This window comes from Choloepus didactylus, chromosome 22 (genome assembly GCF_015220235.1).
Source record: "Choloepus didactylus isolate mChoDid1 chromosome 22, mChoDid1.pri, whole genome shotgun sequence".
In the NCBI taxonomy this organism is placed as follows: domain Eukaryota; kingdom Metazoa; phylum Chordata; class Mammalia; order Pilosa; family Megalonychidae; genus Choloepus; species Choloepus didactylus.
In genome coordinates this window covers 16,685,329-16,712,189 of record NC_051328.1, presented here as the reverse complement: position 1 = coordinate 16,712,189, position 26,861 = coordinate 16,685,329, and the positions used below count along the sequence as shown (strand labels likewise).

Below are 26,861 nucleotides of genomic sequence, written 5' to 3'. Positions count from 1 at the left end.
TAAGATTTTTTGCAAAGAATACTTGGGCTACCAAAAGAGATATAAGGAATAAGAAACTAATTTTGAAATTTTATTTCCTCACCTGTTGCAGGATGGAGAAAGGTAAGACTTGTAAGAAGGATGTAAACATGTATTTAGGGCTTTGAATTTGTGAAAGTCACAAATTCAGCAAAGGCCATACACAACAGGATTTGAAGCAGATTTAACAAGTAACCAAAAACTGCATGCACATGCACGTGCACACAATAAAAACAAAACAAAATGGAAAAGATGCCGTTTGAATGCACAGTATAGACAACAGAGGAAAAAAATTGTAAGCATACTTAAAGATGAAAATTAAAAGTAAATAGTGTTATATAATATGTATTAAAAGAATAGAAAGCATGAGAGTTCCGTGACCATTAGTACTAACTTTTAACTTATAAACCTTCATTAATGTTGCCTTTATTTAGCATGTGATTGGTTTTAAATTTAAGGAATGTAAGTTTTTAAATTTAAGAAATACAAACTAAGAAAGTCATAAAATCAGATATTGCCTGATGGCACTGGATCTTTTTCCCATAGGATAAAATTTTTACAACAATAATTTGGGTATCTTAGGTTTTCAAAAGCTTAACTCTTGTGAGTTAGAAAAAATATACTGAGGGGTCATTAAACATATGTAGGAAAAAGGTAGAGCAGAGCACTTGTCAAGTGGTCATGCAAGACTCCACAATTACCAGGTTTACTTAAGATGAATGTAATAAATAAGGGACTTGCACATTTTCTCCCCTTTTAGAGATCATTTGAAAATGGTGTAGCTAGACAGCATGCTTTTTAGCAATCAGTAGGTAAAATAGACAGGTGTTAGTAAAGTTTTAAACTAAAATCACCATTTTAAAATCATTTTCTCCAGGGAGTTTAAGGCATTTTCAAATATGTCAAAATCCACAAATTTCTTGGTGAGAAAAAAAGCCTGTTTTCTCCTCTTTTGAGAGAGCTACCTCTTGGCTAATAGAAACACTATGATTTGCAAGCTTTTTCATTGCGTCGTAAAACCCCATCTGATTAAAATTCCAATTTAATCCCAAATTATTCTATGGATATGACCAAGGGTTTACATAGTGAAAACTAGGTGACTCCTCTTTATACTCTCTGGCCTGATGGAATTTTCACAATCCTATAATCAGAAATTCTTAAAATTCTGGTGGACAGACTGCTTCCTCTATGTTCACTAGGTAGCAGAAATTTCTTGGGAGGTATTTGAGGAGGTCAAAAGGCTGTGTTTGAACCGGCAATTCAACAAGGCTGCCATGATGAAGAAAGAATAATACATAAAAATAATACTGCAGAGAGAAAAACTATTAAAAAATGTCTCCAATGGGCATATCTACCCTGCTTGTTGTTCCTATAGTATCCAATAATTTGTGGATTGGTAAAATATCATTAGTGATTTAGAAATCATCACACTGTTTATGGGCAAAATGAATCTCAGAAAATGCTAGTTGTCTTTATTCACTAGGGAGTCTAAACCCACTACTGAAAATCTTTTACAATATCTCTTTTCAAATCCCTATCAGTTTTATTTTAACTTCCTGAGTTTGTATCTTTCCTATCGTATATTCAGTTTGCAAGTCTATTTCATAAACTTCCTCTGCTTCTCTCATATCCTATTCAATTATAAATTCTCATATTTTGCATTCCCGCATTGGCTGTAAATTAGTGTTCATGGCTTCCACCCTTCTGCTTGTAGAAAGCTCTAAAATTATTTATTGAGCCCCACTGGTGTATCTAGATTTGTCAAATGGTTTTTTTTCTCTCTTATAGACAAAGCTGTTTGTTTCATTTGATACCTGCAAAAGCAGCTCATGGAAACTGGTCAGAAGCAAATTCCCAAGTTATGTAGACTTGGCGGTACTCCATTACCTTTGATTATAAAAGGGTAAAATTAGTGGCAATTCATGAGGCCAAGTTACAGAGAAGTGACAGGAAGTCACTACAACTCAGATGGTAGAACCTGAGGAGTTATTTATACTGGATGCCATTTTTGCCTTCTCTTCCATCATATATGAAAAAAGCCTGACTTGTGGCTATCGAAAATGGACTTTTCCTTGCAGACCACTTTGTCACATCTCTTGTGTTTAGAAAATTAATATTTAATGAATGTTAATCAAGTTTCTAATTATAATATCTTCATATTTAATGTTTGTGTATCAGATGAAAGGCAAACATTTGGGGGCCAGTCACAAAGGATATGAACAATTTCCTTAGAAGCTTGCCTAATTAATTTTATTGCTCTATAATATCTTTAAAATTTGAATGCCATCATTTCATTAATTTAGATAAAAATGGATCTTCAGTATTTAAATATGATATTTGTGTTGAGATAATTGATCAGTTGCAGTAATTTCAATTGTGTGTTCATCTAATACAGATTAGGAAAACATGTTTAGATGGTGTTTGGGGGACATGGGATATTAGTTTCTTATTTATTTTGATTTGTTTTATTGTTTGTCTCCCTGTTTCAGCAGTTTGAAGGAATACTCAGTAAATTCCTGGGGCATTCATATACCTAGGAGAAACATTCATATACACAGAAAACAAAACAAAATGAAACATACCCTCTCTCAATCTACTTTATGCTAACTTTGGAAATCATAAATCTGATCAAGAAATCTTGAAATGACTCCCAGGTGATCACATAATATAGCTCATACTTCTCAGAATAGAGAAAAAGGCCCTTATTCGTCTGGCCTCGTCATTTTCTCAGTTTTTTTTACCACCAGTCTCATCTTTAAACACTCCCCACGAACTGGAGCTGTTTATATTTTGCTGGTGGCATGGTCTCTGGGCCGCTGGGCCATTTTACAGGCTGCTGGCTCTAAGTAGAAAAGTCATAACCCATTCTTTACCTAGAGTGCTTCTACTCATTAAGTTTAATTTAAAGAATTTAAAGGTTGCCGCCTCTTTTAAGTCTTTTTTCTGTAAGAAGCTGTCTCTTCCACAGAACTTTGAAGAGGTAATTTATAGGTTACATGGGGGTATAAACAAACCATTATAATGTGACATCTCCTGGAGTCCTGTGGAGTCTTTGATGATGGAAACCTTGCTTTATGGATTGGGAATAAAGATGCAAATATTTATTGAAAAGCTAAAAGACAGCATGATGAAAGAATAAATGAATGAATGAAAAAAGGGTGCTGTCAAAATTCTCAGGAAAAAGTTATGAGCTATTTAATTTCTTTGAGCTTATAATATTTTAAAGAGTAAATGCAAATTAATCACACATATGTCTGTTTTCTAGCACAAAGGAAGATTTTTGGTAGTATCATTCTAGTCAGCCACAAATAGTCTAGCTTTCAGGAAGAGGGACTGTGTTGGTTTGGATGTATTATGTCCTCCAAAATGCCATGCTCTTCAATGCAATCTTATGGGGACAGACGTATTAGTGTTGATTAGGTTGGAATCTTTGGATTAGGCTATTTCCATGGAGATGTGACCCACCCAACTGTGGGTAATACCTTTGATTAGATTATTTCCATGGAGGCGTGACCCTGCGCATTCAGTGTGGGTCATGATTACTGGAGTTCTGTAAAAGCTCACAAACAGAAAGACCTCAGGGCAGCTGCAGCTTAGAGAGACATTTTGGAGAACACCATTTTGAAATGCAGCCTAGGAGCAAGCAGACGCCAGCCACGTGCCTTCCCAGATAAAAGAGGTTTTCCACACGCTATCCTATTGGCATTCTTCAGTGAAGGTACCCTTCTGTTGATGCCTTTGTTTGGACATTTGCATGGCCATAAGACTGTAGGTAACTTTGTAACCAAATAAACCCCCTTTATAAAAGCCAATCCAGTTCTGGTATATTGCATAACAGCAGCATTAACAAACCAGAACAGGTACTAAAGAAAAATTAAGCTGTGATCCCTTTCGAAAGCAGATTTTAATCTTAGTTAGAGAGACAAGAACAACTTATGTTTACTGGAAGGATATAGTATTTATTAAATAGCTTAAAAACTCTTGAGCAATTTAGTAGAAACAAGAAAAAGGGAGAGAGAGAGCACAAGGTCCAAGAGATTCTTTCCAGGAGGAATGCTACCCTATCCATCTACCTCACATCCAACCATGACTGATTCAGGTGTGTTCTAGTTTGCTAATGCCGTTGTGATGCAAAATACCATAAATGGACTGGCTTTTATAAAAGGGGGTTTATTTGGCTACACAGTTGCAGTTTTAAGGCCATAAAGTGTCCAAGGTAACACATCAACAATCAGGTACCTTCACTGGGAAAAACCTCTGTTGGCTGGGAAGGCACATGGCTGGCATCTGCTCCAGAGTTCCGGTTTCAAAATGGCTTTCTCCTGGGATGTTCCTCCCTAGGCTTCAGCTCTTCAAAAATGTCCCTCTTAGTTGCTCTTGGGGCATTTGTCCTCTCTTAGCTTCTCTGGAGCAAAAGTCTGCTTTCAAAGGCCACCTCCAAAATGTCTCTGTAAGCTGAAGCTCCTCTCTCAGCTCCTGTGCATTCTTCCAAGTGTCCCTCTTGGCTGTAGCAAGCTTGCTCCTTCTGTCTGAGCTTATACAGTGCTCTAGTAAACTAATCAGGGCCCATGCTGAATGGGTGGGGCCACACCTCCATGGAAATTATCCATTCAGCGTTATCACCCACAGTTGGGTGGGTGGTCACATCCCCACAGAAACAACCTAATCCAAACATTCCAACTTAATCAACACTAACATGTCTGCCCCCACAAGATTGCATCAAAGAATATGGCTTTTTCTGGGGGGCATAATATATACAAACCAGTACAAGGGGCATCTTCTCCAATCCTTCAACTTAGTCCATGAGTCTCTGGTACATACTGTAGTAAAGACTTTCTCAATATCTCTCACGTGAGTATCACATATAATTAAATACTATTGATCCTTCTCTTTTCATATACTATAAGTTTCTGGAAAGCAGTTACCTATCTGTTTGCTTTTTCACATACTCTCAGCACCTAGAAGAGTGCTTGTATATCACCATACTTAATAATCAAAACAAAGCATGTAATAGACAGTAATCAAAAACTATCAATTAAATGAATGAATTTATTTATATAAAGGAGAATTCAGTATTTCAGATTGTTGATTACATTTATTTGTTGCATATTTTGAGGCACTTATTAATCACTTACTATTTGCCAAATGCTGCCATAGATCATTATTGGGGAGATATAAATGGCTTCATAACTCAAAGGATCATTACATTAACCAAACAATGTTAAAATCAGTATTTCAGGATACGAACATTCAGTGTCAGAAATGAATACCTTGAATTATGTTTTTCTTTTATACAGCTTTGTTGAGATAAATTCAATTCACATAACATAGGATTCAAGAATTTAAAGTATACAGTTCATTGGATTTTAGTATATTCACAGTTATGTGCAAAATCACTGCAGTCAATTCTAAAATATTTTCATCACCTCAAAAAGAAACTCTAAACCCTTTTAGCTATTTTCCCCACCCCTCTGATCACCATTCCCCTCAGCCCTAACCAGCCACTGTCTATTTTCTCTCTCCCTAGATTTGCCTTTTCTGGACATTTCATATAAATAAAATCATATAATTTGTGGATTTTTTTTGAACTGGCCTCTTTCGTTTAGCATAATGTTTTCAAGATTACCCATGTTGTATCATGAACTTGTACTCTATTTCCTTTTATGGCAGAGTAATATTGTATTATAAGAATATATCGCATTTTATTTGTCCATTCATCATTCGATGGACATTCGGGTTGTTTGCAACTTTGTCTATTATAAATAATGCTGCTATAAATATTTGCATACAAGTTTTTGTGTGGATATATATTTTCATTTCTCTTATGTATATACTTAGAAGTGGAAATGCTGGATCATATGGTCATATGCTAATTCTGTTCAACCACTTAAGGAAATGCCAGACTGCTTTCCAAAGGGGCTGCATCATTTTACATGCCCACCAGCAGTGTATGAGTGTTTCTGTTTATCCATATTCTCACCAAACTCTGGCTATTATCTGACTTTAAATTATCCCAGTAAGTATGAAGTAGTATCTCATTGGAGTTTTGATTTGCATTTCCTGACAAATAGAGGTGTTGAGTATCTTTTAAGGCACTTAATGGTCATTTGTATATATTCCTTGAAAATCTGTTTATTCAGCTGCTTTGCCCATCCTTTGTCTTCTCAGTATTGAGTTATAAGAGTTCTTTTTTTGTATTCTAAATACAATATCAGATACATACAAATATTTTCTCCCATTCTGTGTATTGCTTTTTTCACGTTCTTCATAGTGTCCTTTGGAGCCAAATGCTTTTAATTTTGTTGAAGTCTAATTTATCTTTTTTTTTTTTTTTTCACTTTTGTTGCTTGAGCTTTGGTGTCTTTTCCAAGAATCCATTGCCAAATCTGAGGTCATGAAGATTGTGTTTTATGTTTTCTTCTGAGAGCTTTATAGTTTTAGCATTTACTTTTAAGTCCTTGTTACATTCTGAGTTAATTTTTTGTGTGTGGTGTGAGGTAAGTTTCCCACTTTATTTCTTTGCATGTGGTTATCCAGTTATACAATAACCATTTGCTGAGAAAACTCCTTTTACCAATTAAGTCACCTTGATACCCTTGTTGCAAATCATTGATACCCTTATTGTTAAACATTGACCCGTGGGTTTATTCCTGGCCTCTCGTCTATTCCATTGATCTATCTTGTGCCATATCCACACTGCTGTGTTTCATGTTGCTTTATAATAAGATTTGAAATCAGAAAGTGTGAGTATGCCAACATTTAAAAAAAAAAAATATCTGGGCTACTCTGAGTCTCTTGCAATTCTGTATGAATTTTAGGGTCAGCTTATCAATTTCTACAGAGAAACAAGCTGGGATTCTGATACAGATTGCATGGAATTTGTAGATAGATTTGGGGAGTATTGCCATCTTAACAGTATGAATCCATGGACTTGAGAGTTTTCCCACTTATTTAGATCTTCGTTTATTTATTTCAATGATATCTGTAGTATTCAGAGTATAAATCCGCCATTTTATGGTTAAATTTATTCCTAAGTATTTTGTTCTTCAGATGCTATTGCAATTGGAGTTATATTAATTTCATTTTAATAATGTTCATTGCAACTGTACAGAAATATAAATGAGTTTTGTGTATTGATCTTGTGCTCTGCAACCTTGATGAGCTCATTTATTAGTTCTAATAAGATTTTAATGAATTCATTGGGATTTTCTGTACACAAGATTATGTAATTTGCGAATATATTTACTTCATTGTTTCTAATCTGTATGCCTTGTATTTCTTTTCCTTGCCCATTTGCCCTGGCTAGAACCCTTAATACAATGTTGAATAGTAATAGTGAGAGCAGACCTCCTTGTCTTGTTCATGGTCTTAGGAGAAAATCATCCAGTCTTTCACCATCGAGTATGATGTAAACTGTGAATTTTTTATAGATACCCTTTATTAGGTTGGGGAAATTCCCTTCTACTCCTAATTGTTGAGTATTTTTATTATGAAAGGGTTATGGATTTTGTCATTTTCTATATCAATTGATATGGTCATGTGGTTTTTATTTTTTTTTTATTCTATTGATAGAGTGTATTACATTATTTTTTTTAGCAACTTTACATTCTTGGAGTAAATCTCTTATGATCATACAGTACTATTTATTTTATATGACACTAGATTTGATTTCTAGTATTTTATTGAGGATTTTTGTGTCCCATGTCATATTCATATGAGATAGAGTTCTCGTCTTTCATTGTGATGTCTTTATCTGGTTTTGGTGTACTGGCCTTAAAGAATGGGATGAGAAGTGTTCCTGCTTCTATATTTTTTTAATGTCTGTCAAGAATTTGTATTAATTCTTTTTTAAATATTTGATAGACTTCAGCAGTGAAGCCATCTGTGTTTGTGTTTCCCTTTCTTGGAATATTGTTAATGGCTAATTGAACCTCTTTAGTTGTTAAAAGTCCGTTTCTTCTTGAGTGAGTTTTGGTATTGTATTTGTATTGTATTTGGTATTGTAGAAAGTTGTCCAATTCATCTAAGTTATCTAATATATCGGAATACAATTGTTGATAGTATTCTTCTAAAATACTTTTTTTTTTTTTTTAATTTCTTTAAGGTCCTCAGTGATATCACTTCTTTCATTCCTGAAACTAATAATTTAAGTCTTCTCTTTTTTATCTTGGTTAGTTTTGTTAATGTTTTGTCAGTTTTGTTTTCAACCTTCTCAAAGATCCAGCTTTTGATTAATTGATATACTCTATTGTTTTACTATTCTCTATTTCATATTTTCTGCTCTACTCTTCATTATTTCCTTCCTGCTTGCTTTACGTATAGTTTGCTCTTCTTTTTAAATTGTCCTTAATGGAAAGCAATGTTATTGATTGCTTATCTTTCTCCTTTTTAATATAGCCATGTATAACTACAAGTTTCCCTCTAGGCATGTCTTTAATTGCATCCCATATGTTTTCACATGTTGCGTCTTCATTTTCATTCATATCAAAAGGTTTTCTAACTTTCCTTCTTAATTTCTTCTTTGACCCACTGTTTATTTAGAAGTGTGTTTAATTTCTACATACATGTGAGTTCCCAAATTTCCTTCTGTTATTGATTTCTATTTCATTCCATTGTGTTTGTAGAACATATTTTATTTCTATCCTCTTACATTTATTGAGGTTTGTTGTATGGCTTAGCATATGGCTTGTTTGGGAGAATGTTCCATGTGCACTTCAGAAAAAATGTATATTCTGCTGTAGTTGGGTGGAATGTTCTGCAGATATCTGTTAGAACTAGTTGTTTTATAGTGTTGTTCAAATCTGTTTCCTTGTTAGTATTTTACCTAGTTGTTCTATCCCTTATTTAAAGTATGGTATTTAAGTCTCTAAATAATATTGTTGAATTCTTTATTTCTCCCTTCATTTCTCTTTTGCTTCTGGTATTTTGATGTTCTTTTATAAGGTGCATATAAGTTTTTAATTTTTAGATCTTCCTGGTGGATTGACCCTTTTATCATTATAAGGTGTCTCTCTCTTTACCGACATCATTTGTTTTAAAGTCTACTTTGCCTGATATTGTAACCACTGTAACTTTCTTGTGGTTGATGTTTGCATGATATGTCTTTTTCCATCTACTTTCTTTCAGTATATTTGTATTGTTCATCTAAAGAATGTCTCCCATAGATAGCATAAAGTTAAAGCTTGCTTTTCTTTAATCCATTCTGAACAGTTTCTGCCTTTTGATTTGACCGCTTATTCCATTTGCAATTAATGTTATTATCAATATAGATGGATTTACAGTGTCATTTTAATTTTTATTTTCTATATGCCACATGTAATTTTGTTCCTCTATTATTTTTTTTACTAATTATTTTACATTATGTGAACATTTTCTAATATAGCATTTTAATTTCTTTAATGATCTTTCATTATATATTTTAGATTTATTTCTTTTGCAGTTGTTCTAAGGGCTTACCATATGTATCTTATCAGAATCAGTTTCAGATTTATACAGACTTAAGTCCAGATAGTTATAAACTTTATTCCTGTATAACTCTGTTAAACACACAACTTCTGTAAATGTGATCAACCCAGTGTTTCATTGGTATAATTATCATCTCATATAATTTTATATCTTTTAAAGACTTTGAAAGAAGAAAGAAGGGCAAGTACATATTTATAACTTGTGTTATATAAACCTTTATTTTAGTCAGTTCTGTTTCTCTGCATTTATTACTGTGGATTTGAATTGCCATCTGCAACCATTCTCTTAGCCTAATACAGCTTTCTTTCCACCCATCTCCTTTGTGCAATTATTACCAAATATCTTACTTTAACATATGTTATAGACCAAATATTCTTATATACATATTGTCTCATACAATTGCTTTTTAAATATGTTAAGAGAAGAAAGGAGAAAAAAATAAGCATTTATACTATTTTTATAATTACATAATTAGATTTACTGGTGCTTTTTGTTTTTTCAACTGGATTTAAATTACACTCTGGGGTCACTAACTTTGAGCCTGCAGAACTTCCTTTAGTATTCCTTGTAAGGTGGATCTGCTAGCAATGATGTCCCTCAGTTTTTGTTTATCTGTGAATGTCTCTATTTTGCCTTTATTTTTGGAAGATAGCTTTGCTGGATATAGAATTCTGGGTTCACAGTTTTTGTTTTCTTTTCTTTGAGCACTTTGAACATATTATCCCACTGAATCTGACCTCCATTGTTTCCAATGAGAAGTCAATGTTTAGTCTTATTAGGGTTTCCTTGTAAGTAATGAGCTGTTTTTCTCTCCTTTCAAGATTTTCTCCTTGTGTTTGACTTTCTGCATTTTTACTATAATTTTACTAGTATGTTTGCAGATCTCTTTGTGTTTAGCCTACTTGATATGTGTTGAACTGGTTGTGTAGAATAATGTTTTTCAATAAATTTGGAGAATTTTCAGTCATTACTTCTCCAAATATTTTTTCTCCTTCTTTCACTCTCTCCCTCCTTCTGTTACATCCATTATGTATGTATTGGTGCAATCAATGGTGTCCCATATTTATCCTCCACTCTTTTCCTTTCTTTTCCTTTTTTTCTCTCTGTTCTTTGGATTGCGTATTCCTTATCAATCTATTTTTAAGTTCACTAATTCTTTCTTTAGCTAATTCAAGTCTACTGCTGAACATATTAAAGTTTTCATTTCACTTATTGTATTTCTCAACTACAGAATTTCCATTTGGTTCTTTTTTTTATAATTTCTGCTTCTTTATTGAAACACTCTATTTGACATGACATTATATCTTCCTTTACTTCTTTAATCATGGTTTCTTTTAGTTCTTAAAAGCATATTTATAATGACTACTTTAAAAATTTTCCTGTTAAATCTGACATTTGGTCACTCTCACTGGCTGTTTTTGTTGCTGCTTTTTTTTTGCAGTATATGGGTCATAGTTCCTATTTCTTTGCATATTTCATATTTTTTGTTGGAAACTGTATACTGTAGATAGTGTATTATAGCAACTCTGGGGCTTTTTCCTTTTATTTGATCATTTATTTGGTTAGTACCTGCCTGGATTATTTCACTGAAGCCTATTTTCCCCACACAATATGAAGCTGCTGATGTTGTTCTTCAGGTGGTACAACTTTGGCTATGTCTGCATTCACTCTGGAAGTATAATTGTTTGGAAGTGCTCCCTTTTATTCTCTCTTACCATGACTGCACCCAAATGTTAAGCACCACTAATTGCTAACTGATTGTTCTACTATTTTCGATAATGCTCTGGGGCATAGCTTGCTCTACAGACTGATCCAATGCAATATGGACTCCTCTGAAGGGAGAGTTCCAAGGTCAGTGTTTGACATTTGTTCTGATCCCTGGGTGGCTCTTTTCAGTCATCTCTTTTGCCAGTTCTGTCTGATGTACAGTTTAGCCTATATGCTCCTCCTAATTGCCTTTCAGCAGAAGCTCCACCCTTTGACTTGAACTTTGCCATCCTTTGTTGCAAATGATTCAAAGCTCTCTGTTTTACAGCCTGCTTCTACCCCTTGGAAACACCTCTGAACTGTGGCTCTGGAGCTGTAGGTGGGGAAAAGTAAGAGACACCACTGCTTTCAGAGCTGAGTGCTCAGTGAGGGATGAGGGCAGTAGGACCAGTCATCTCTGCTATCCTCTCCTAGGGTGGATCTTCCAACTTACAAGCCAGGGCAAGTGTGATCAGAGCTCAGTATTTTCATCAGCAGTGTGCTCACAATATAGCCTTCACCCAACAATTACAGAACAGGTGGAAGAAGGGTGTCACACATCTCAGCTGCACTCACCCAGAAATTAGCTTCATCAACAGACAGCTGGGTCAGAATGAGAAATGCTGATTTCCTGCCCTTCCTGGAAAGAGAGCCCTACAGTTAGCACCTGGCAGGAAAGAGAGCCCTGTGCTCTTGGCTGCACCCATCTGGAGTGGATGTTACATGTAGATGAGTCTGGAGGGTGAAGGGAAGGACTGGGTCTTTGTTCAAATACCACAGACTGTCACTGTTCTGAGTGCATTTTAGTAGATTCTCTCAATGAAGATTTCTTCATTTGCCGTATACCGTTAGGACCATTTACAGAGTCTTTAATTTAAAAAAAAAAAATCTCACCACTTTCTATAGGGGGTAGGTTCTCAGAGTTCCTCATGCTTCATTCCAGAAGTTAAAAAATACTGAATTATGTTTCAAAACAGCATTTGAAAGAGATGAGGCTACAATTAGACCTTGAAAGTTAACATGAAATTCAAAAGTTATGAAGGGAAGAGATTAAATCATTGTTAAGACTTAATGCACAGATTATTTTAGATGACTATTAAGTATAGAGAAGTTCCAGCAATCTAAACATACTTCATTAGCACATCACTTCTCAATGCCAAAGTAAACTGACATTTTTTTTTTTTAGTTTTTCTTTTAATTTTTTAAGGTGATAGACTATAAAACACCAAATTAGCAGGAAACACTTAATTAATTAAGTAAATTGGGGTACTTATTAAATACACATAGAGAAATAAGTTGATTTTGAGAGTAAGCATATTATATAAAGTGAACACTGTGAGATTCTTTGCCACTATTAGAGGTCAGTTTCAAATTTAGTTCTGAGCTTTCCAGAGGTCAAATCAAGGAAAATAAAATCATTTATTAAATGTCCATTGTCAGTTATATTAGAACAGATTATTTTCTTGTAGAGATATCAAGACAAATGAAAGATTACAATCTTCTGAATTCACCGTCTTCTATCAGAGACAATTGATAATTTCTCAACACCACATTATTCTAACAAAAAAGCATTAGCTGGTCTATTGCTCAGGGCCTATGAAATATATAAATAATACCTTGTTCCAACATATAGTTATGAGAAAAGATATACTACTTTAATGTTGAAAGTTACCTCTGAAAGAATCTCTTGAAGCTTCTCTGTTTTCTGTGCTTGAGTTTTACTCCCTGATCGCCCCTTAGACCCAGGAGATAAATGCACTTTATTGCAACTGTTAAAGCAGGAAAGAAGGAGAGAGAGAAAGTAAGAGCATAATCTTTGCCAAAATGCTGAGAAAAAATCTATGTGTGTGTATTTGCATGTGTGGGATGGTGTGTGTGTATGTGTTTATTGTATGGATGTGCATCGGGCATGAGAAAGAAGACACAGTATATAAGTGATAGACTCTGCCCAGTCAGCCACTGTCAGTCCGTCTGATTCAATAAGATCAGCATTTTCTTCACTGCAGAAGGAGTAAAATAGTGTAGAAAGAGAAAGATAGCTTTTCTTCATACTTTTGGTTTTCTAAGACTAAGCACTTATTATTTACTACACATTCTATGGAGGTAACTTATTATTGTTACTATTTTTGTTCATAAAGGGTATTAATAAATTGAAGAGAAATATTGAAACAAAAACACCAGCTAGAAGGCTACTATACTTATTTACAATGTTGGAGGCCTATGATGTGGAGTGGAAATGAAAGAATAGCCATTCATTCTTAAAGATGAAGTACAAAGAATTACAAAAGAAAATCAATCAATTAAAGAGACTGTGTTTGGGTTAAATAGTACCATGAGCAAAAATATGGAAACAAAATTTCTCAAGAAAGGTTGCAAATTATGACTGCAATTCTGTAACTATTACTAGTGATACAACCCATTAGAAATAACCAGTTTGATATTTGAAGTTTGAACTAAAAATTCAGAGAGGTCAATTTTGAGATAAATATTTATAAGAAATCTACACACATTCTTAAGGAGGTGACAAAACAAAACAAATATGTCTTTTTTACAAAACAAGTATGTATATTTAGGGGAGGGGGCTTTCTCCCTACTGTGTTATGAACATGGCTCATATTTGGAAGTGCAAAGCAGCACTTTAGAATTGATTTTTAACTGAGTAACCTTAGTAAAGAAATACAAACCTTTGAGTGTCAATCTCCACATTTAAAATATAGGAATTATATTACCTACCTCATATCTCTTTCATGAGGATTAAATGAAACATAGTTATGTGAAACATCTCATATTGGATATAGTAAACATTCACTATTCTTGATGGTGATGATGTTGACAATTAACAAAAGGCAAAGATTAAAATGCCCTTGTGCCAGTACTATGTAAATACTTTTAATATTTTTCTCAATATTATAATAATTCTGTAAGTAAAGTGTTAAGCTCTTGAGTCTCAGTTTCTTTGGCAATGAAATGAGCCTAAGTAACTTTTTTAGTGTCACAAAGGTGGCAAAGTTGGAGTTCCAGATGTTGGGGATTGTGTCTTGTACTCAACAAAAGACATGATCAAATCTTAATCTGTGCTCCTGTGGGTGTGAACCCGTTTGTAAACAGGACCATTTGAAGATGTTATTAGTTAAGGTGTGGCAAAACTGAATCGGAGTGGGCCTTAATCTGTATTTTGGGAGGCTTTATGAAGAGAGAAAATTTAGATGCATTTAGTAGTAGAAATGAGAAAAGGGAAGAAGCTGAAGTCAGCAGAAAACCAGAAGAGCGGATGCAAGGAGAGAGATCACCACGTGTCAGAGGGCTGCGCTCACAAAAATGCTGCTTACTCCAGAAGAAAAAGTATGACCTTGGAAACATCTCAATTGTGACTTCTAGCCTGCAAAACTGTGAGATAATAAATACTTGCTGTTTAAGCTAACTCACTGTGCAATATCTGTCATTGCAGCCCTGGAAAACTAAGACAGTGTTAGTGCTGGAAAGCGGGGTATTGCTATCACAAATATCTAAAAATTTGGAAGTGGCTTTGGAACTGGTAATGTGTAGAGGCTGGAAGAATTTGTAAGCACTTGGCAGAAAAAGTCTAGATTGCTTTGAAGAGACGGTCCTTAGAGTGATGGATAGTAAAGGTGTTTCTGGTGAGGGCTCAGGAGTAAGTGGGAGCTATAGATAAGTATATCATCTTAAAGAATACATAAATTATCATGAAGAAAATATTGGTGGAAATATGGATATTAAGCATGCTTCTGGTGAGGCTTTCAAAGGACATGGTGAATGGGATACTGAAAACTGGAGGAAGGGTGATCTTTGTTTTAAAGTGGCAGAGAATTTGGAAAAATTGTATTCTGATGTCAAATGAAAGGCAGCACTTTTAAGAGATGAATTTGGATATTTAGCTGAGGAAATTTCCATTCTGGTTTGCTAACGCTGTCATTATGTAATATACCAGAAATACATTGGTAATAAAGGGGATTTATTAGGTTACAAATTTACAGTCCTAAGGCCATGAAAGTGTCCATACTAAGTCATCAACAAGAGGACACCTTCACTAAAGAACAGCTGCAGATGGCATTTGGAGCACTTCTGTTAGCAGGGAAGGCATGTGGCTGGTGTTTGCTATTCCTTTGCTCCTGGGTTGCATTTCAAAATGGCATTCTCCAAAATGTCTCTGTGTTTCTCTCAGCTCCTCTCTCTCAGCTTCTGTGTGTTCTTGCTTCTTTCTCCCAGAACTTTTCTCTCTAAGCATCTAGGGGCCCTCTCTTAGTTTCTCTGGGGCAAACTCTGGGTGGGCTTCATCTCTTAGCTTAGCATCTCCAAACATCCTTCTGTCTGCATTTCCCAGCATCTCCAAGAGTCTCCAAGCATCAGCAAGTGTCTGGGTCTGTGTTGGCTCTCGGCTTCTCTCTTAAATACTCCAGCGAACTAATCAAGACCCACCCTGAATGGGAGGAGTCCATACCTCCAAGGAAATAATTTTTTTTTTTAGCAGCTGAATGCAGATGGCTAAAGTATTGCAATAATGAAACCTAGGAGTTTCATCTCATATATGTACAATACCTGGCACAAAATAGGGACAAATGAATGACAAACAGCAGGATTAACGTGTGCACCCATTCCCATAGTCAGTTGTCATACTACTTCGGTATCTGGAAAATATGCACTTGAGTCTTGGAAGGCAGGGCAGGGGTGGAGTTTGAAAGTTGACATTAGAATTGGGAAAGAGAGAGGGGATCCAACTTAAATACTGCCCCACAAAAGCTTATAGGAATGCTTAGCTAGAGTGTATCAATGTGAAAAAAATAAAAGCCTGAAAAATTGGAGAAGGAGGTGAATCTTTCTCCCATTTTCTAATACTTGAAAAAGATTCTTGTTCTCAATTAACTGAGGGGGGGGGGGCGAAGGCATTTATAGTTTTGATATAATACCAAAATGATAATAACACAGTACCTCAATAACTGGCCATGTTAAGCAAATGGAAACCTTTCAATTTGACTTCTTTTTGAAGTCCCATAACAATACTATGTTTTGCTCATTAGATGGGGATACAGCCTGCCAGGCTAGCAGTGTTCTTAACCTTTTTTATGCCATGGTCCTCTTTGGCAATCTATAGATGCTTCTCTGAATAATGTTTTTAAATGCATAAGATAAAATATGAGTTTACAAAGGAAACTAGTTGTTTAAAAACACAGTCCTATCCTTCATGGAAATAATTTAATCAGCATTTCGCCCACAGTTGTGTGGGTCACATTTCTATGGAAACACTCAATCAAAAGTTTCCACCCAACAAGACTGGATTAAAAGATCATGACTTTTGTGAGCGACATAACATTCAAACCAGCACAATTTCCAAGCTAAACATTGAGGGTTTAACTTTGTTTCTCTTTTCTGCTTATAGTAAAATATGAGAGAAAAGGGATACATTGAAGACTGAACTGTTTAGCACAAAGTCTCCAGCAATTGATTATTTAGAAAATCTGTGGTCTATCCAAATAGCATGCTCTGAGGGTAGCACCAGAAGCGGCTCTATAAGGGCCCTCCCTGGGCTCTCAGAAAGTGAGTCCCCAGAGAACAGGGTCCTACCCTGGTGTGGAATGGATCCATCCTTTACTAAGGAGATTAGGTATGTGAGTCACAGATCCAGTCGGCCATCTCAGAAGTCAGGATTGGAAATATAGTTATCCAGGAAGGATCAGGAGAAAATTCTTTGTTTAATGTCTTGGACCCCCTTGAACTGCACCCAAAGCTGACAGGATTTTGAAAATTTGTATGCATTGCCTGTTTTATGCCTTGCATTTTGAAGCATTGCCAGCCTTGATTAAAAAGGAAAGAGATGGGATGAAAGGAAAGAAAAATGATTTCAAGGGTAAAACCATGAAATCAGAGATCTGGACAAAAGAGATTTCCTTAGCCCAAGAGAGAGGGACTCCCACCCTGGAATTTGGAAGAGGTAGCCTTCCGCCCTGATGTTTAGGAGAGTCTGTCCACCATCCCAGTGCTTGGCGATGGTGGGGCCTGTGACTCCGTGTTTGGGGAGAGCCTGGCCTCACTCTGGACCTCAGAGAAGGTAGGGTCTATGCTCCCAGGAAGAACATGGCCACTGCTCCAGCGCTTGACAAGAGTGAGGCTGCTGCTCCAGCAGGCCTGGAGGACAAGGCATCGATACACAGATAGCTCTCAGATGTTGGAACCTAGTCAGGTTTGCCCTGCTGGGTTTCAGACTTGCTTGGGACTCATGATCTCTGTTACCCTTACAATTTCTCCCTTCTAGAATGGGAGTGTCTACCCTATGTCTGTCCTACCATTGCAATTTGGAAGCAGATAACTTGTTTTCTAGGATTTGCAAGTCTACAGACACAGAGGAAATTTGCCTCAGGAGTGTCCACAACCATAGCTGATTTTGATTGGATTGGACTTTGGACTTGGAATTGTTACTGAAATGACTTAAGGCTTTTTGTGATATTGGGATGGGGTGAGTGTTTTTTGCAAGTGGGAAGTATGTATCTTCTTGGGGTCCAGAGGGTGGACAATTGGGGAGTAAATCATATACCCCACCAAAGACTGTTCAGATCTTAACCCATGTTCCTGTAAGTGTGAACCCTTTTGTAAATAGGACCATTTGAAGATGTTATTAGTTACGGTCTGTCCAAGTTGAATCAGGATAGATCTTTTTATGAGAGGGTCTCCTCAGATATGGTTGACCCCAGTCAGATTTTCCCAGTCTAGTGAGGCCCCAGGTCTCATTGGGAGGTTATGGAGTTTTCCTAAGAATGAGACCCTCCTATGAGGCCTTTAGAATCGGTGCTTTTCCTCTCCTGTTCAGCAAGTGGCACTTGCCAGCCCGCAGCTCCCCCACCAGTGCAAGGAGGTGTGGAGACTTTAGTTCTCCTGGTGACTCTGATCCTGTCGTGGGCGTGGCTGACTGAAGCCAGAATCTGGGGTCTGAGTTCCCAGAAGGAGGACTGCCAGTTGAGCTGGACCTCCCTCCACTCTCCCAATCCTAGGAACTCCAGTTGTCTCTCAGGGGCACTATTCCCCTCTCCCCTCTCCTCTTTGGGGGCATCTCCAGCTAGATTCCTTGGTCAGCCTGAGTTGCCAAATAAAGACAGGGGTGGAGACCTTCTTCAGAAGTGAATCTGGAACTCAGAGACGCTGTGGGTACTCTGTCTCCCCCCAAGCTCAGCCTAGTCCCTCAACCTGGGATTTCTGATAGAAAATAACCACATATGTTACTTTTAGATTTAAAAAAAAATAGAAAAGAAAAACAAGAAAAAGAAAAGCGAAAAAAAAAAAGTCCTTTTTTAAAAGTCTTTCCCCAGCCTGGAAGTTTTGTCAGTGTCAGAATAGAGCATTTAAAGATGTACTTTGGACTATTGTCTGATAATTACTCTCCAACAGCTTCAGTTCCACCCCTTCCAGGGGCTATTGAAATGCAAAAAGATAAGGAATCAGTGAGAAGCCAGAAGGGACAAAATATAGGGGGGAAAAAATAGCTTTTTTGGAGCCTGGGAATGGGTGCCCACTTTTATGTGCCCCCACTTCTCAGGGCCCAGCCCTTCTTTAGCACCCCCAGCTCCCAAAATTAGTTAATTAATTAATTTGTTAATTAATTCTGCAGTTGAGGCTGGGTTGAGCCCCCTTTCTTGCCCTCAGCAGTTGCTGTTTTTTGGGGTTTATTTTTTCCCCTTTCAGGGAGCCGGCAGCAAGACAGTCTGTGAGATCTGGGTGGGGAGGAATGCCAGACCCCTGGTCTGGGGAACTTACAATGTTCGCTGCAATCTCAGCTTTTCCTTCAATTCCAAACTTGGTCTGATGTGTGACTGGTTACTGGAGACCCCGAAAACACTGTTTCATATAGTTCTTGGGTAATTGCCAGCTGCTCTAGGGGAGAGACGAAATTCTGCACCTCACCGCTCGGCCATCTTGCCCCGCCTCCCGAATCAGGATAGATCTTAATCCATATTACTGGAAGCTTATAAAGAAAGGACACTGAGAATGCAGTTAGTTATAGAAGCCAGAAACAGGAAGAAACCAGAAGTCAGTGGAAAGCAGAAGAGCAGACACAAGGATAGAATGAGAGAGAGACTGAGATCAGTATGTATCAGAGGACTGCCGTCACAAAAACGCTACCAATTCCAGGAGAAAGCATGGCCTTGCTGACTTTTTGATTTTGAACTTCTAGCTTTCAAAACTTGTGACAATAAATGCTTGATGTTTAATCCAACTCATTGTGTGGTATTTGTTAAAGTAGTCCTGGTGAACTAAGATACTAGACAATATCTGTTAGTGTAAACACTATAATCTTTTCCCTTTCCAGGAGTTGCTCTTCACCTCATAGTCAGGCTAAGGAAAAGATGTAAAATTTTAAGGATTTAATGAAAACTTTATTTAAAATATAACCTTTGCAGTATTTTCTTGAAAAGATAGAGCATAAAATGTAAGTTCCTCGTGTGAGAGTTATGTACTGTCTTTTTTTTTTTTTTAACTTTTCCCTATCATCAAAACTAAGGAGGTGATGTGAATGAAGAATGAATCAATGCGGTAGAGATAAGATAGTGAAGGAAGAAGGGTATATTAGGTGAGATATTTGAGGCCATCTATTTGATATATGGGAAGTAAGGTTTTGTCCCATTACTTGTGTGGTGGGAATTATACAAGATAGCATTCATCCATCCTTAGTTAACCAAAGTAGAATATTGGAGAATAACCATAGTAGCTAACTAAATTATAAATCTTGAAGCGTAGCTGTGGGGGTTAACTATGAATTTATGGTATGGATATGATTATTTGGTGTGTGTTTTAGAAGCACTTTCATATTTAAAAAAAGTATTTGAAAATTTTAGAGGTCTGGATTTAATCAATTATCAAAAAGAGGAGTTTGATATATTAAATGCAAGGCTGTTTGTTTTTATTCAAAAGCCAAACATTTTTCCCTTCTTGGCTTGCTTATAAATATTCAGTTCCAGAGAAACACAAACAAATAATTTGCTGTCTCCAATGCATTCTGTATAATTTACAAGAGATCAAAAGATTATTACATGGTACAGTCAGAATCAAACTGTATTGATTTATTATAAATGAAAAATCATAATGTGACCCCAGCCAGTCTTCAGCAATATATTAATGGACCAGATCTTCTACTCTTCTATTTCAAAACACACACATATATGCACACACACTGAAAGATTTAGGATTATGTATTGAGGTCTCTGCTATTTATATTAACCTGGAAAGATTAGAGGATTATTAACTGTTCACACAGATGTAAACCTTTATAAAAGATGAAAATATTAAAATGTCCTGGGTTTATCCTATCCAACAAGATTCCATGGTAAATTTTAAATGAAAAATAAAAATCAAAAAAAGATATGACTCCTTATTTTTAATCTTATCCATTTTAACACTTTTAAGGAACCCTTGTCAATAACAGATTTAACCCATGCTCTTTCTGGGTGTTCAGTGTTCATTTCTAATGTATAGCCAGTCCAAACAACTTATAGTGCAAAATGGGCTGTGTTCTGCCCAAGATAAACAAAGAGATAAATCTGTGTTACATACAGCATTTTTATCTTATTTAATGGATTTAATCAAAAAATAAAGCCTGCTTCATCAAGGAAACATTTTTTAATTTGTTCAGAGATGGTCTTTATCAAGCTAGGCTCTAGCAAATTGTTTGAAATATGAATTTATGCAGTTTTAAGCATTCAAGCACTTGCTATCTTTCCTTTTTGAGTGGTCAGATTCCATAATCACCATGTTGAAAACCCCCTAATTAAGGGAAGTGGAAACAGACACACATGCTTTCAAAAAGAAAGTTGAGTTGCACGTTCAAAATGAAATACCCTCAATGCTGATGTTATTTTTTCCTTCCCATAGGGAACCACAGTCAGATTTCTCGAGTACCTGTTGCTATTAAAGTGCTGGATGTCAATGACAACGCCCCTGAATTCGCATCCGAATATGAGGCATTTTTATGTGAAAATGGAAAACCCGGCCAAGTAAATATCTCCATGTTATTAATGCTGAATATGTTTGTATACAACTGTCTCATATTTGATTAACCTGCATTATAGTGTGCAATTGCATCATTTACGAACTGCAAACTAACAGGCAAGGAACACATCCAAATGGGAACAAAGAGGGAATGTTTCCTTCCTCAGATGTTAATTTTCTTCCTATTTATGACCAAATTGGTTCCAGATGTGGAACAACCCACTGTGCCATGAACCAAGAGCAAAATTACTGTCCTGAAACATCTCACAATATAGATGATAACAGGGGAGATCTTAGAATGATCCAACCCAAATTTTTGCTTCAATGGCAGGAAGTAAGAGAAAAGCTCAAGAGGGATGTTCATTTCATAATGCATAATAGTAGAACCCAAGAAGACAAGTGGTTTGTAGGAAGTTGCAGGAAGTAATTCTTGAAATCTGTAAAAATGTAGATTTATTTAGATAAATATAAGGTGAACAAGATGTTTTAGACATGCAAGAAAATCTCCTAATAATTGTGTTTCGTTGCAGCTTATTTTTTTAACTTGCTGTTGTATAACATATATAGGGTCAAAGAGGAGAGAAAGAGAGAGAGAGGAAGGGAGGGACGGAGGAAGGAAGGAAAGAGAAAGAAAGGGTGGGGGGAGGGAGAAAGGCAGGCCAGCAGAAAGAAGAGAGGGGCGAGAGGGAGGTGAAAGGGAAGAAAAGGAGAAAAAGAGAGAAAAATAAGCGAAAACCAAAACAAAAACGAAACAAAAACCTGCTATATTCTTTCTGAATGTCAAAATAGTCTATGTAAAGTTCTACAAAAACACCAATGTAATGGATTCATTTTAACAGGGTGCCAAAGTACTGTATGTTTAAGAAATTTATCATTTTTCAACTTCCTAATTTATTTCTGGATGGTGACATTTTAATTTAAATAAACAGCAGCTGACAGCATGACACTGGAGTTGTTAATCCAACTATTCTTGTACCTCACGTGGGTGTTAGGAATTAAACTTACTATTTGCGAGCAGCTTACCTGACAAGAGTCAGATTTTTCCCCTAAAGAAAGGAGTAGTACTATGCTTTTATTTAATTGTTACAAAAGATCAATGTATTAACCTCTCATAAAACAGGAGGCATTTTTTTCCCTAGCCTACTCTTATATATCTGAAAGATTATTCTTGTTTCCACCTATAAGAATAAGACACACACACACACATAAAGTCAAGCTAAAGTTACAATAAAAAAACAGTTTTTTGAGCACCTGGACATTATAAATTTTAAAATGAAGTGTTCAAAACAATTCAGCTAATTATACAATCTTTTTCCTAATAGCTAACGTTAGTTAAAATATTTCTTAATCTCATCAGATGGAATTGCCTTCCATCACATCTTTGAGTGTCATTTGTGATCCTTTGAGTGTGGATTGGATTTATTAAAATACATATTTATTTGGCATTAAATATAATTTAGCTGGCTTGGTGAATTGAGTCATCAAAGAGATTTGATCAAAATATGGCAGATCAGTTACAAGGACATGATTTTGTGGGTAAGATTATTGTCAGGACAATGTAGCAAATCACGGATTTTATGTCAGTCATTTTGGATAACACCAAATCTGTCAAATGCTGTAGAATTTAAATAAAACTTCATTGTTCATGCAGAACTCATCATGCAAGTTCAGAGAATCAATAACATTGATATTTCAAAAATTCAACATTGGCTTCACTTGTGATATTGACATACATGCCCCTTGAAACTCCAGGTATACGGGGGTTTACTTTGTGGATTTTGACTGTTTCCAAGGTTTTAATGTTCCCTTAGTAGTTCTTCTGATTCTCAAAAAAATTCATTGTTTCATCACATTCAGTATGCAAGATCATAATAAAAAAATGGATTCTTTGTTTTATGAATTTTGCAAATCAAAAAGAATGACTTGTTCTGTGAAGAAATTTTTATGTTGTATGCATGTCTGCTGCACCATCTTATCCACAAATGAATCTGTTTAAGCATGTTTCTTCGAGTTCCTCATTTATATGAAAGGAAGAGATCTTTGACTTTCAGCATCGTTTTTGGACTTGTGGCTGAATGGTTGATGCAGTTGTTCAAACAACTTTCCTGAATTCTTTGAAACCTTTACAGTGGGTTTCAAAACTCATACTTGACCCACTGCATTATTAGTTGGTTATTTTAATGGTTCAAATATCTCATTTTTATATTTGATTTTTTTCCAAAATTCATATTTGTTATCCACCCCAAATAGTGGTCACTTATATAAGCTCAATGTTCATACACTTCCAGTCATCCCTAATAAGACTTAGAACAAATGTGGCTGACTCATTTTGAAATTAGAATATTCATTATCAGGTGATCAAATGCTCATGAAAACCTAAATGTCAAAAACTGAATTAGCAATAAATTCATACTAATCAGAATGCTTTTCAACCAATCGATGTCTGTTTCAACAGTCTCAGAGAGGGAATGCAAGTGCCTTTGAAATGTCTGGTTTGCTTGGAAGGTGGGGATTTATGGCTAACCTCTGGAAGGGGACCAGTTTTCTGGGTGGTAGTGCAGCTGTAGATCACTAGCAATGAACAAGGATGGGCCATTAAAATGCATTTTTTAAAAAAACTGGCCTAACAGAGCCTCCATAAAGAAATTTTTTAAACATCTCACAAAATAAAAATTAATCACATGAACTTGGAGAATTCCTTTGTGCTTGACTCTATTCCACTAACGTGGACTCATCTAAACACAGTCAAAATCAAAGGAAAGAAAAGAAAGGTGGCTACTCTTCTCTCATCTAGGTTTTTATCTCTAGTCCATGACACATCTGTGCTAATATAGACATAGATCAACTTTGAAAGTAGATTTGGAAATCATATCTGCTCCTTTCATGTTCTCATGATTCTTAAATTGAAGGTAACAGTTCCCTTGGATTTGATCCCTAAAGAGATTAACAACCACCACCACAGAAATAGCTCACAATCCATATTTATTCAAAATAAACATGAATCCCTTTTGACTAGAAGCTTTAAAAATAATCCAGCTTTTAAATAAGCAAATTGTAATATGATAATGTATCCTAGGTCAAAGGATATAAGATGATGGGTATATAGCTTTGGATTCTAATTCAAAGATGGTACAATGTAGTCATCCACAGATTGCTTGCCCCTTAATTTAACAGAATGGTTAAAGATGAAAGTTTCCACTTACTAATGGTCAAAACATAAAATGGGAGTGTATGCTCAGAATTTCAAAATTCAAAGCCAATATAGATGTCTGATAGCTTATGTGTCTGACAGGGAGTTAGGTTTTGGTCAGTCAATAACTGTTCATTGAGCACCAACTATGTGCCGGGACCTGGCTAGGCACTGGGCCTTCAGTGGCAAATGTTACCCTAGACAGCAGGATTTTACCCTAATGGAGTTTACCTTCTGGAAAACATTTAGAAATATAATTTAAGCCTTATCACCATCTATACTGGTTGAGAAGTGCTATTTTGGGTAATTTAATTATTAAAACTCTTTTAATTCCATCTTTCTATATTTGACCAACACTGTAGCAGTATGGATGTTTGTTTATCAGGAGAATATCTTATTGTGTGTATATATATATATAATCGCAGTACTTCTGGAGATATATAAATTGAGCCAATATTTGGCACATAGTGGATATTCATGAAATTTTAGAAGCATGTTTCTAATTCCTCCCATTCAGCAAGGAGTAATATTTCAAAAATTAGTTTCCCAGATATTACCATGGAAACACTTATTTTACTCACAGACACACAGTGCACAAGCTTACCTCTTCATATGAAAAATCGTTCATTCACTTATTGAACAACATTTTTTGTGCATTTGCAAGGTGCTGAGCATTGTAATAAAATCTGGGGAAATGATGTTAAAAGAAAACATGTTCTTATGGATCTTAATGAGGAAGAGTGATTGCAAAAAAAAAAAAGTAAAATGAATAAATACTATGATTTAAATTTTGAAAAGTGGGCTGAACAAAATATTAAAGCAAATAGGAGTAAAAGAAAAAACAGAATCTGCTTTATATAGTGTTTTTATTTAAGCTAAATATGAAAAAATGAGAATGGGCGAGGCATGTAAGGAATGGAAGCAAGAACCTTCCGGCTTGCAGGATGAGCCCATACAAGGTCCCCTAAAGGAGAAAGACCTGGGTTTATTAGAAGAATTGAAAGCACCATGGATACAGTAGAATGAGCAAGAATGAGATTGAAACAAAAAAGAGTTTAATGTTCAAATAAAATCTGCATACACACCCACACACACTTCTCTGCATCTCTACTTCCACAACTTTGGACCAGGCTACCATAATCTGTTAGTCTTCTATTAAACAGTTGTGGAAGTAGAGATGCAGAGAAGTGATGGAGAAAGCTGCATGCCTAAATAAATGAGATTGTGTAAAGAAAGATCCAGCACATAATCAACATCTTGGTCTAGGAGTTTGATACAAGCAACCACATTTTATAGCTATAAAGTGGTGACTGAAGCAGAAAAAGAGTCTTACCTCAGTTCATAAAAAGTGGCAAAGATAAGTTTCAACGTCTGTTCTTGAAGGCTCCAAATCCTTGCACTTTCCAGGACCTCAGCGTGCTTTCTATGGCAGCTGAAATTTGAAATTCCATAGCCTTGTGATATACCTCTTTGACAACTAGTCATGAGAATAAGATTTTGATTGATTGAGCATTTTTCAAAAGAAAATATTAACTCCTGTGATCAATAAGACATGATTTATTCAAAAGTGTTCCATGAGAACTTAAATGAAAAGAACTAAAGCATAATAAGAAAAGTAAAAATAATTATCCCTTGACATACACCAGCAATAAATGTGTTTGTTACTTTATTTATTTTCTTGAGGTTCTTTTGGCTTTTTTATAATAAATGTGAACTAATAAAACAAAATTAGGACATTTTATGACTCTCATGAAAACAATAAATATAGAAGATTTAATATTAACTTTCCTGCCAGCAGGCATCTTTCAGGATCTCTCTGCATAAACAAGAGGCAGACAGGATTGATTTTAAAACTGAGTTGAAATTGATGGCATCAACAAAATGCATAAAATATTACTTTCATTTCATTTTGGGTGGTTTAAGAAGATGGTAAATTAGTGGAATGCATAAAGCTATATTTGAAGAAACCATATGTAAAAAGCCCTTTCAAGAGAGTCATTAGAAGTATGAATTTAGAGGATAACTTGACAGAGGGGAATGCAAGAGGGAAAAATAAAACGTAGTTGAAGGGATTGGAGCTATGACTATCTAAGTTTGAGTCAAAGCTCTAGTAGTCACTAGTTTTTTTGCCTTGAGTTGTAACCTCTCTTGGTTTAATCTCTCATGTGTTTGGAATAGATAGATATATAATAAGGACATGATAGATAACTGACAGAAAGATACTGAAGTATTAAATAAATAATTGTGATTGTTAATAATATATATTTTAATCAGTCTCATAGTCTCAAAAGCAAAATATACTTTAATAATATTGTTTTTTGTGGTTTTATTGCCATTGTTGGTGTTATATTTTTATGAGTTTTATGGTTTGGAGCAACTTAGTATAAATAATTCTTAATTATGTCAATATAACAGAGGACAAAGTAATGCCCCATATTGGAATAACTCTTCC

At 35.6% G+C, this 26,861-nt stretch overlaps 1 protein-coding gene across 3 annotated transcripts in view; it reads left to right on the top strand.

Annotated features, from left to right (window-relative positions):
* CDH8 (cadherin 8) overlaps positions 1-26,861 on the top strand; it is a 407,112-nt gene that overhangs the window by 290,718 nt on the left and 89,533 nt on the right. For 2 of the 3 annotated variants that reach the window (XM_037816314.1, XM_037816315.1), the window contains one exon: positions 21,103-21,224. The exons of the other annotated variant lie outside the window; for it this stretch is intronic. In XM_037816314.1, coding sequence (XP_037672242.1) covers positions 21,103-21,224 — 122 coding nt within the window. The remainder of the gene's footprint in view (positions 1-21,102; positions 21,225-26,861) is intronic. 3 annotated transcript variants of the gene reach the window in all.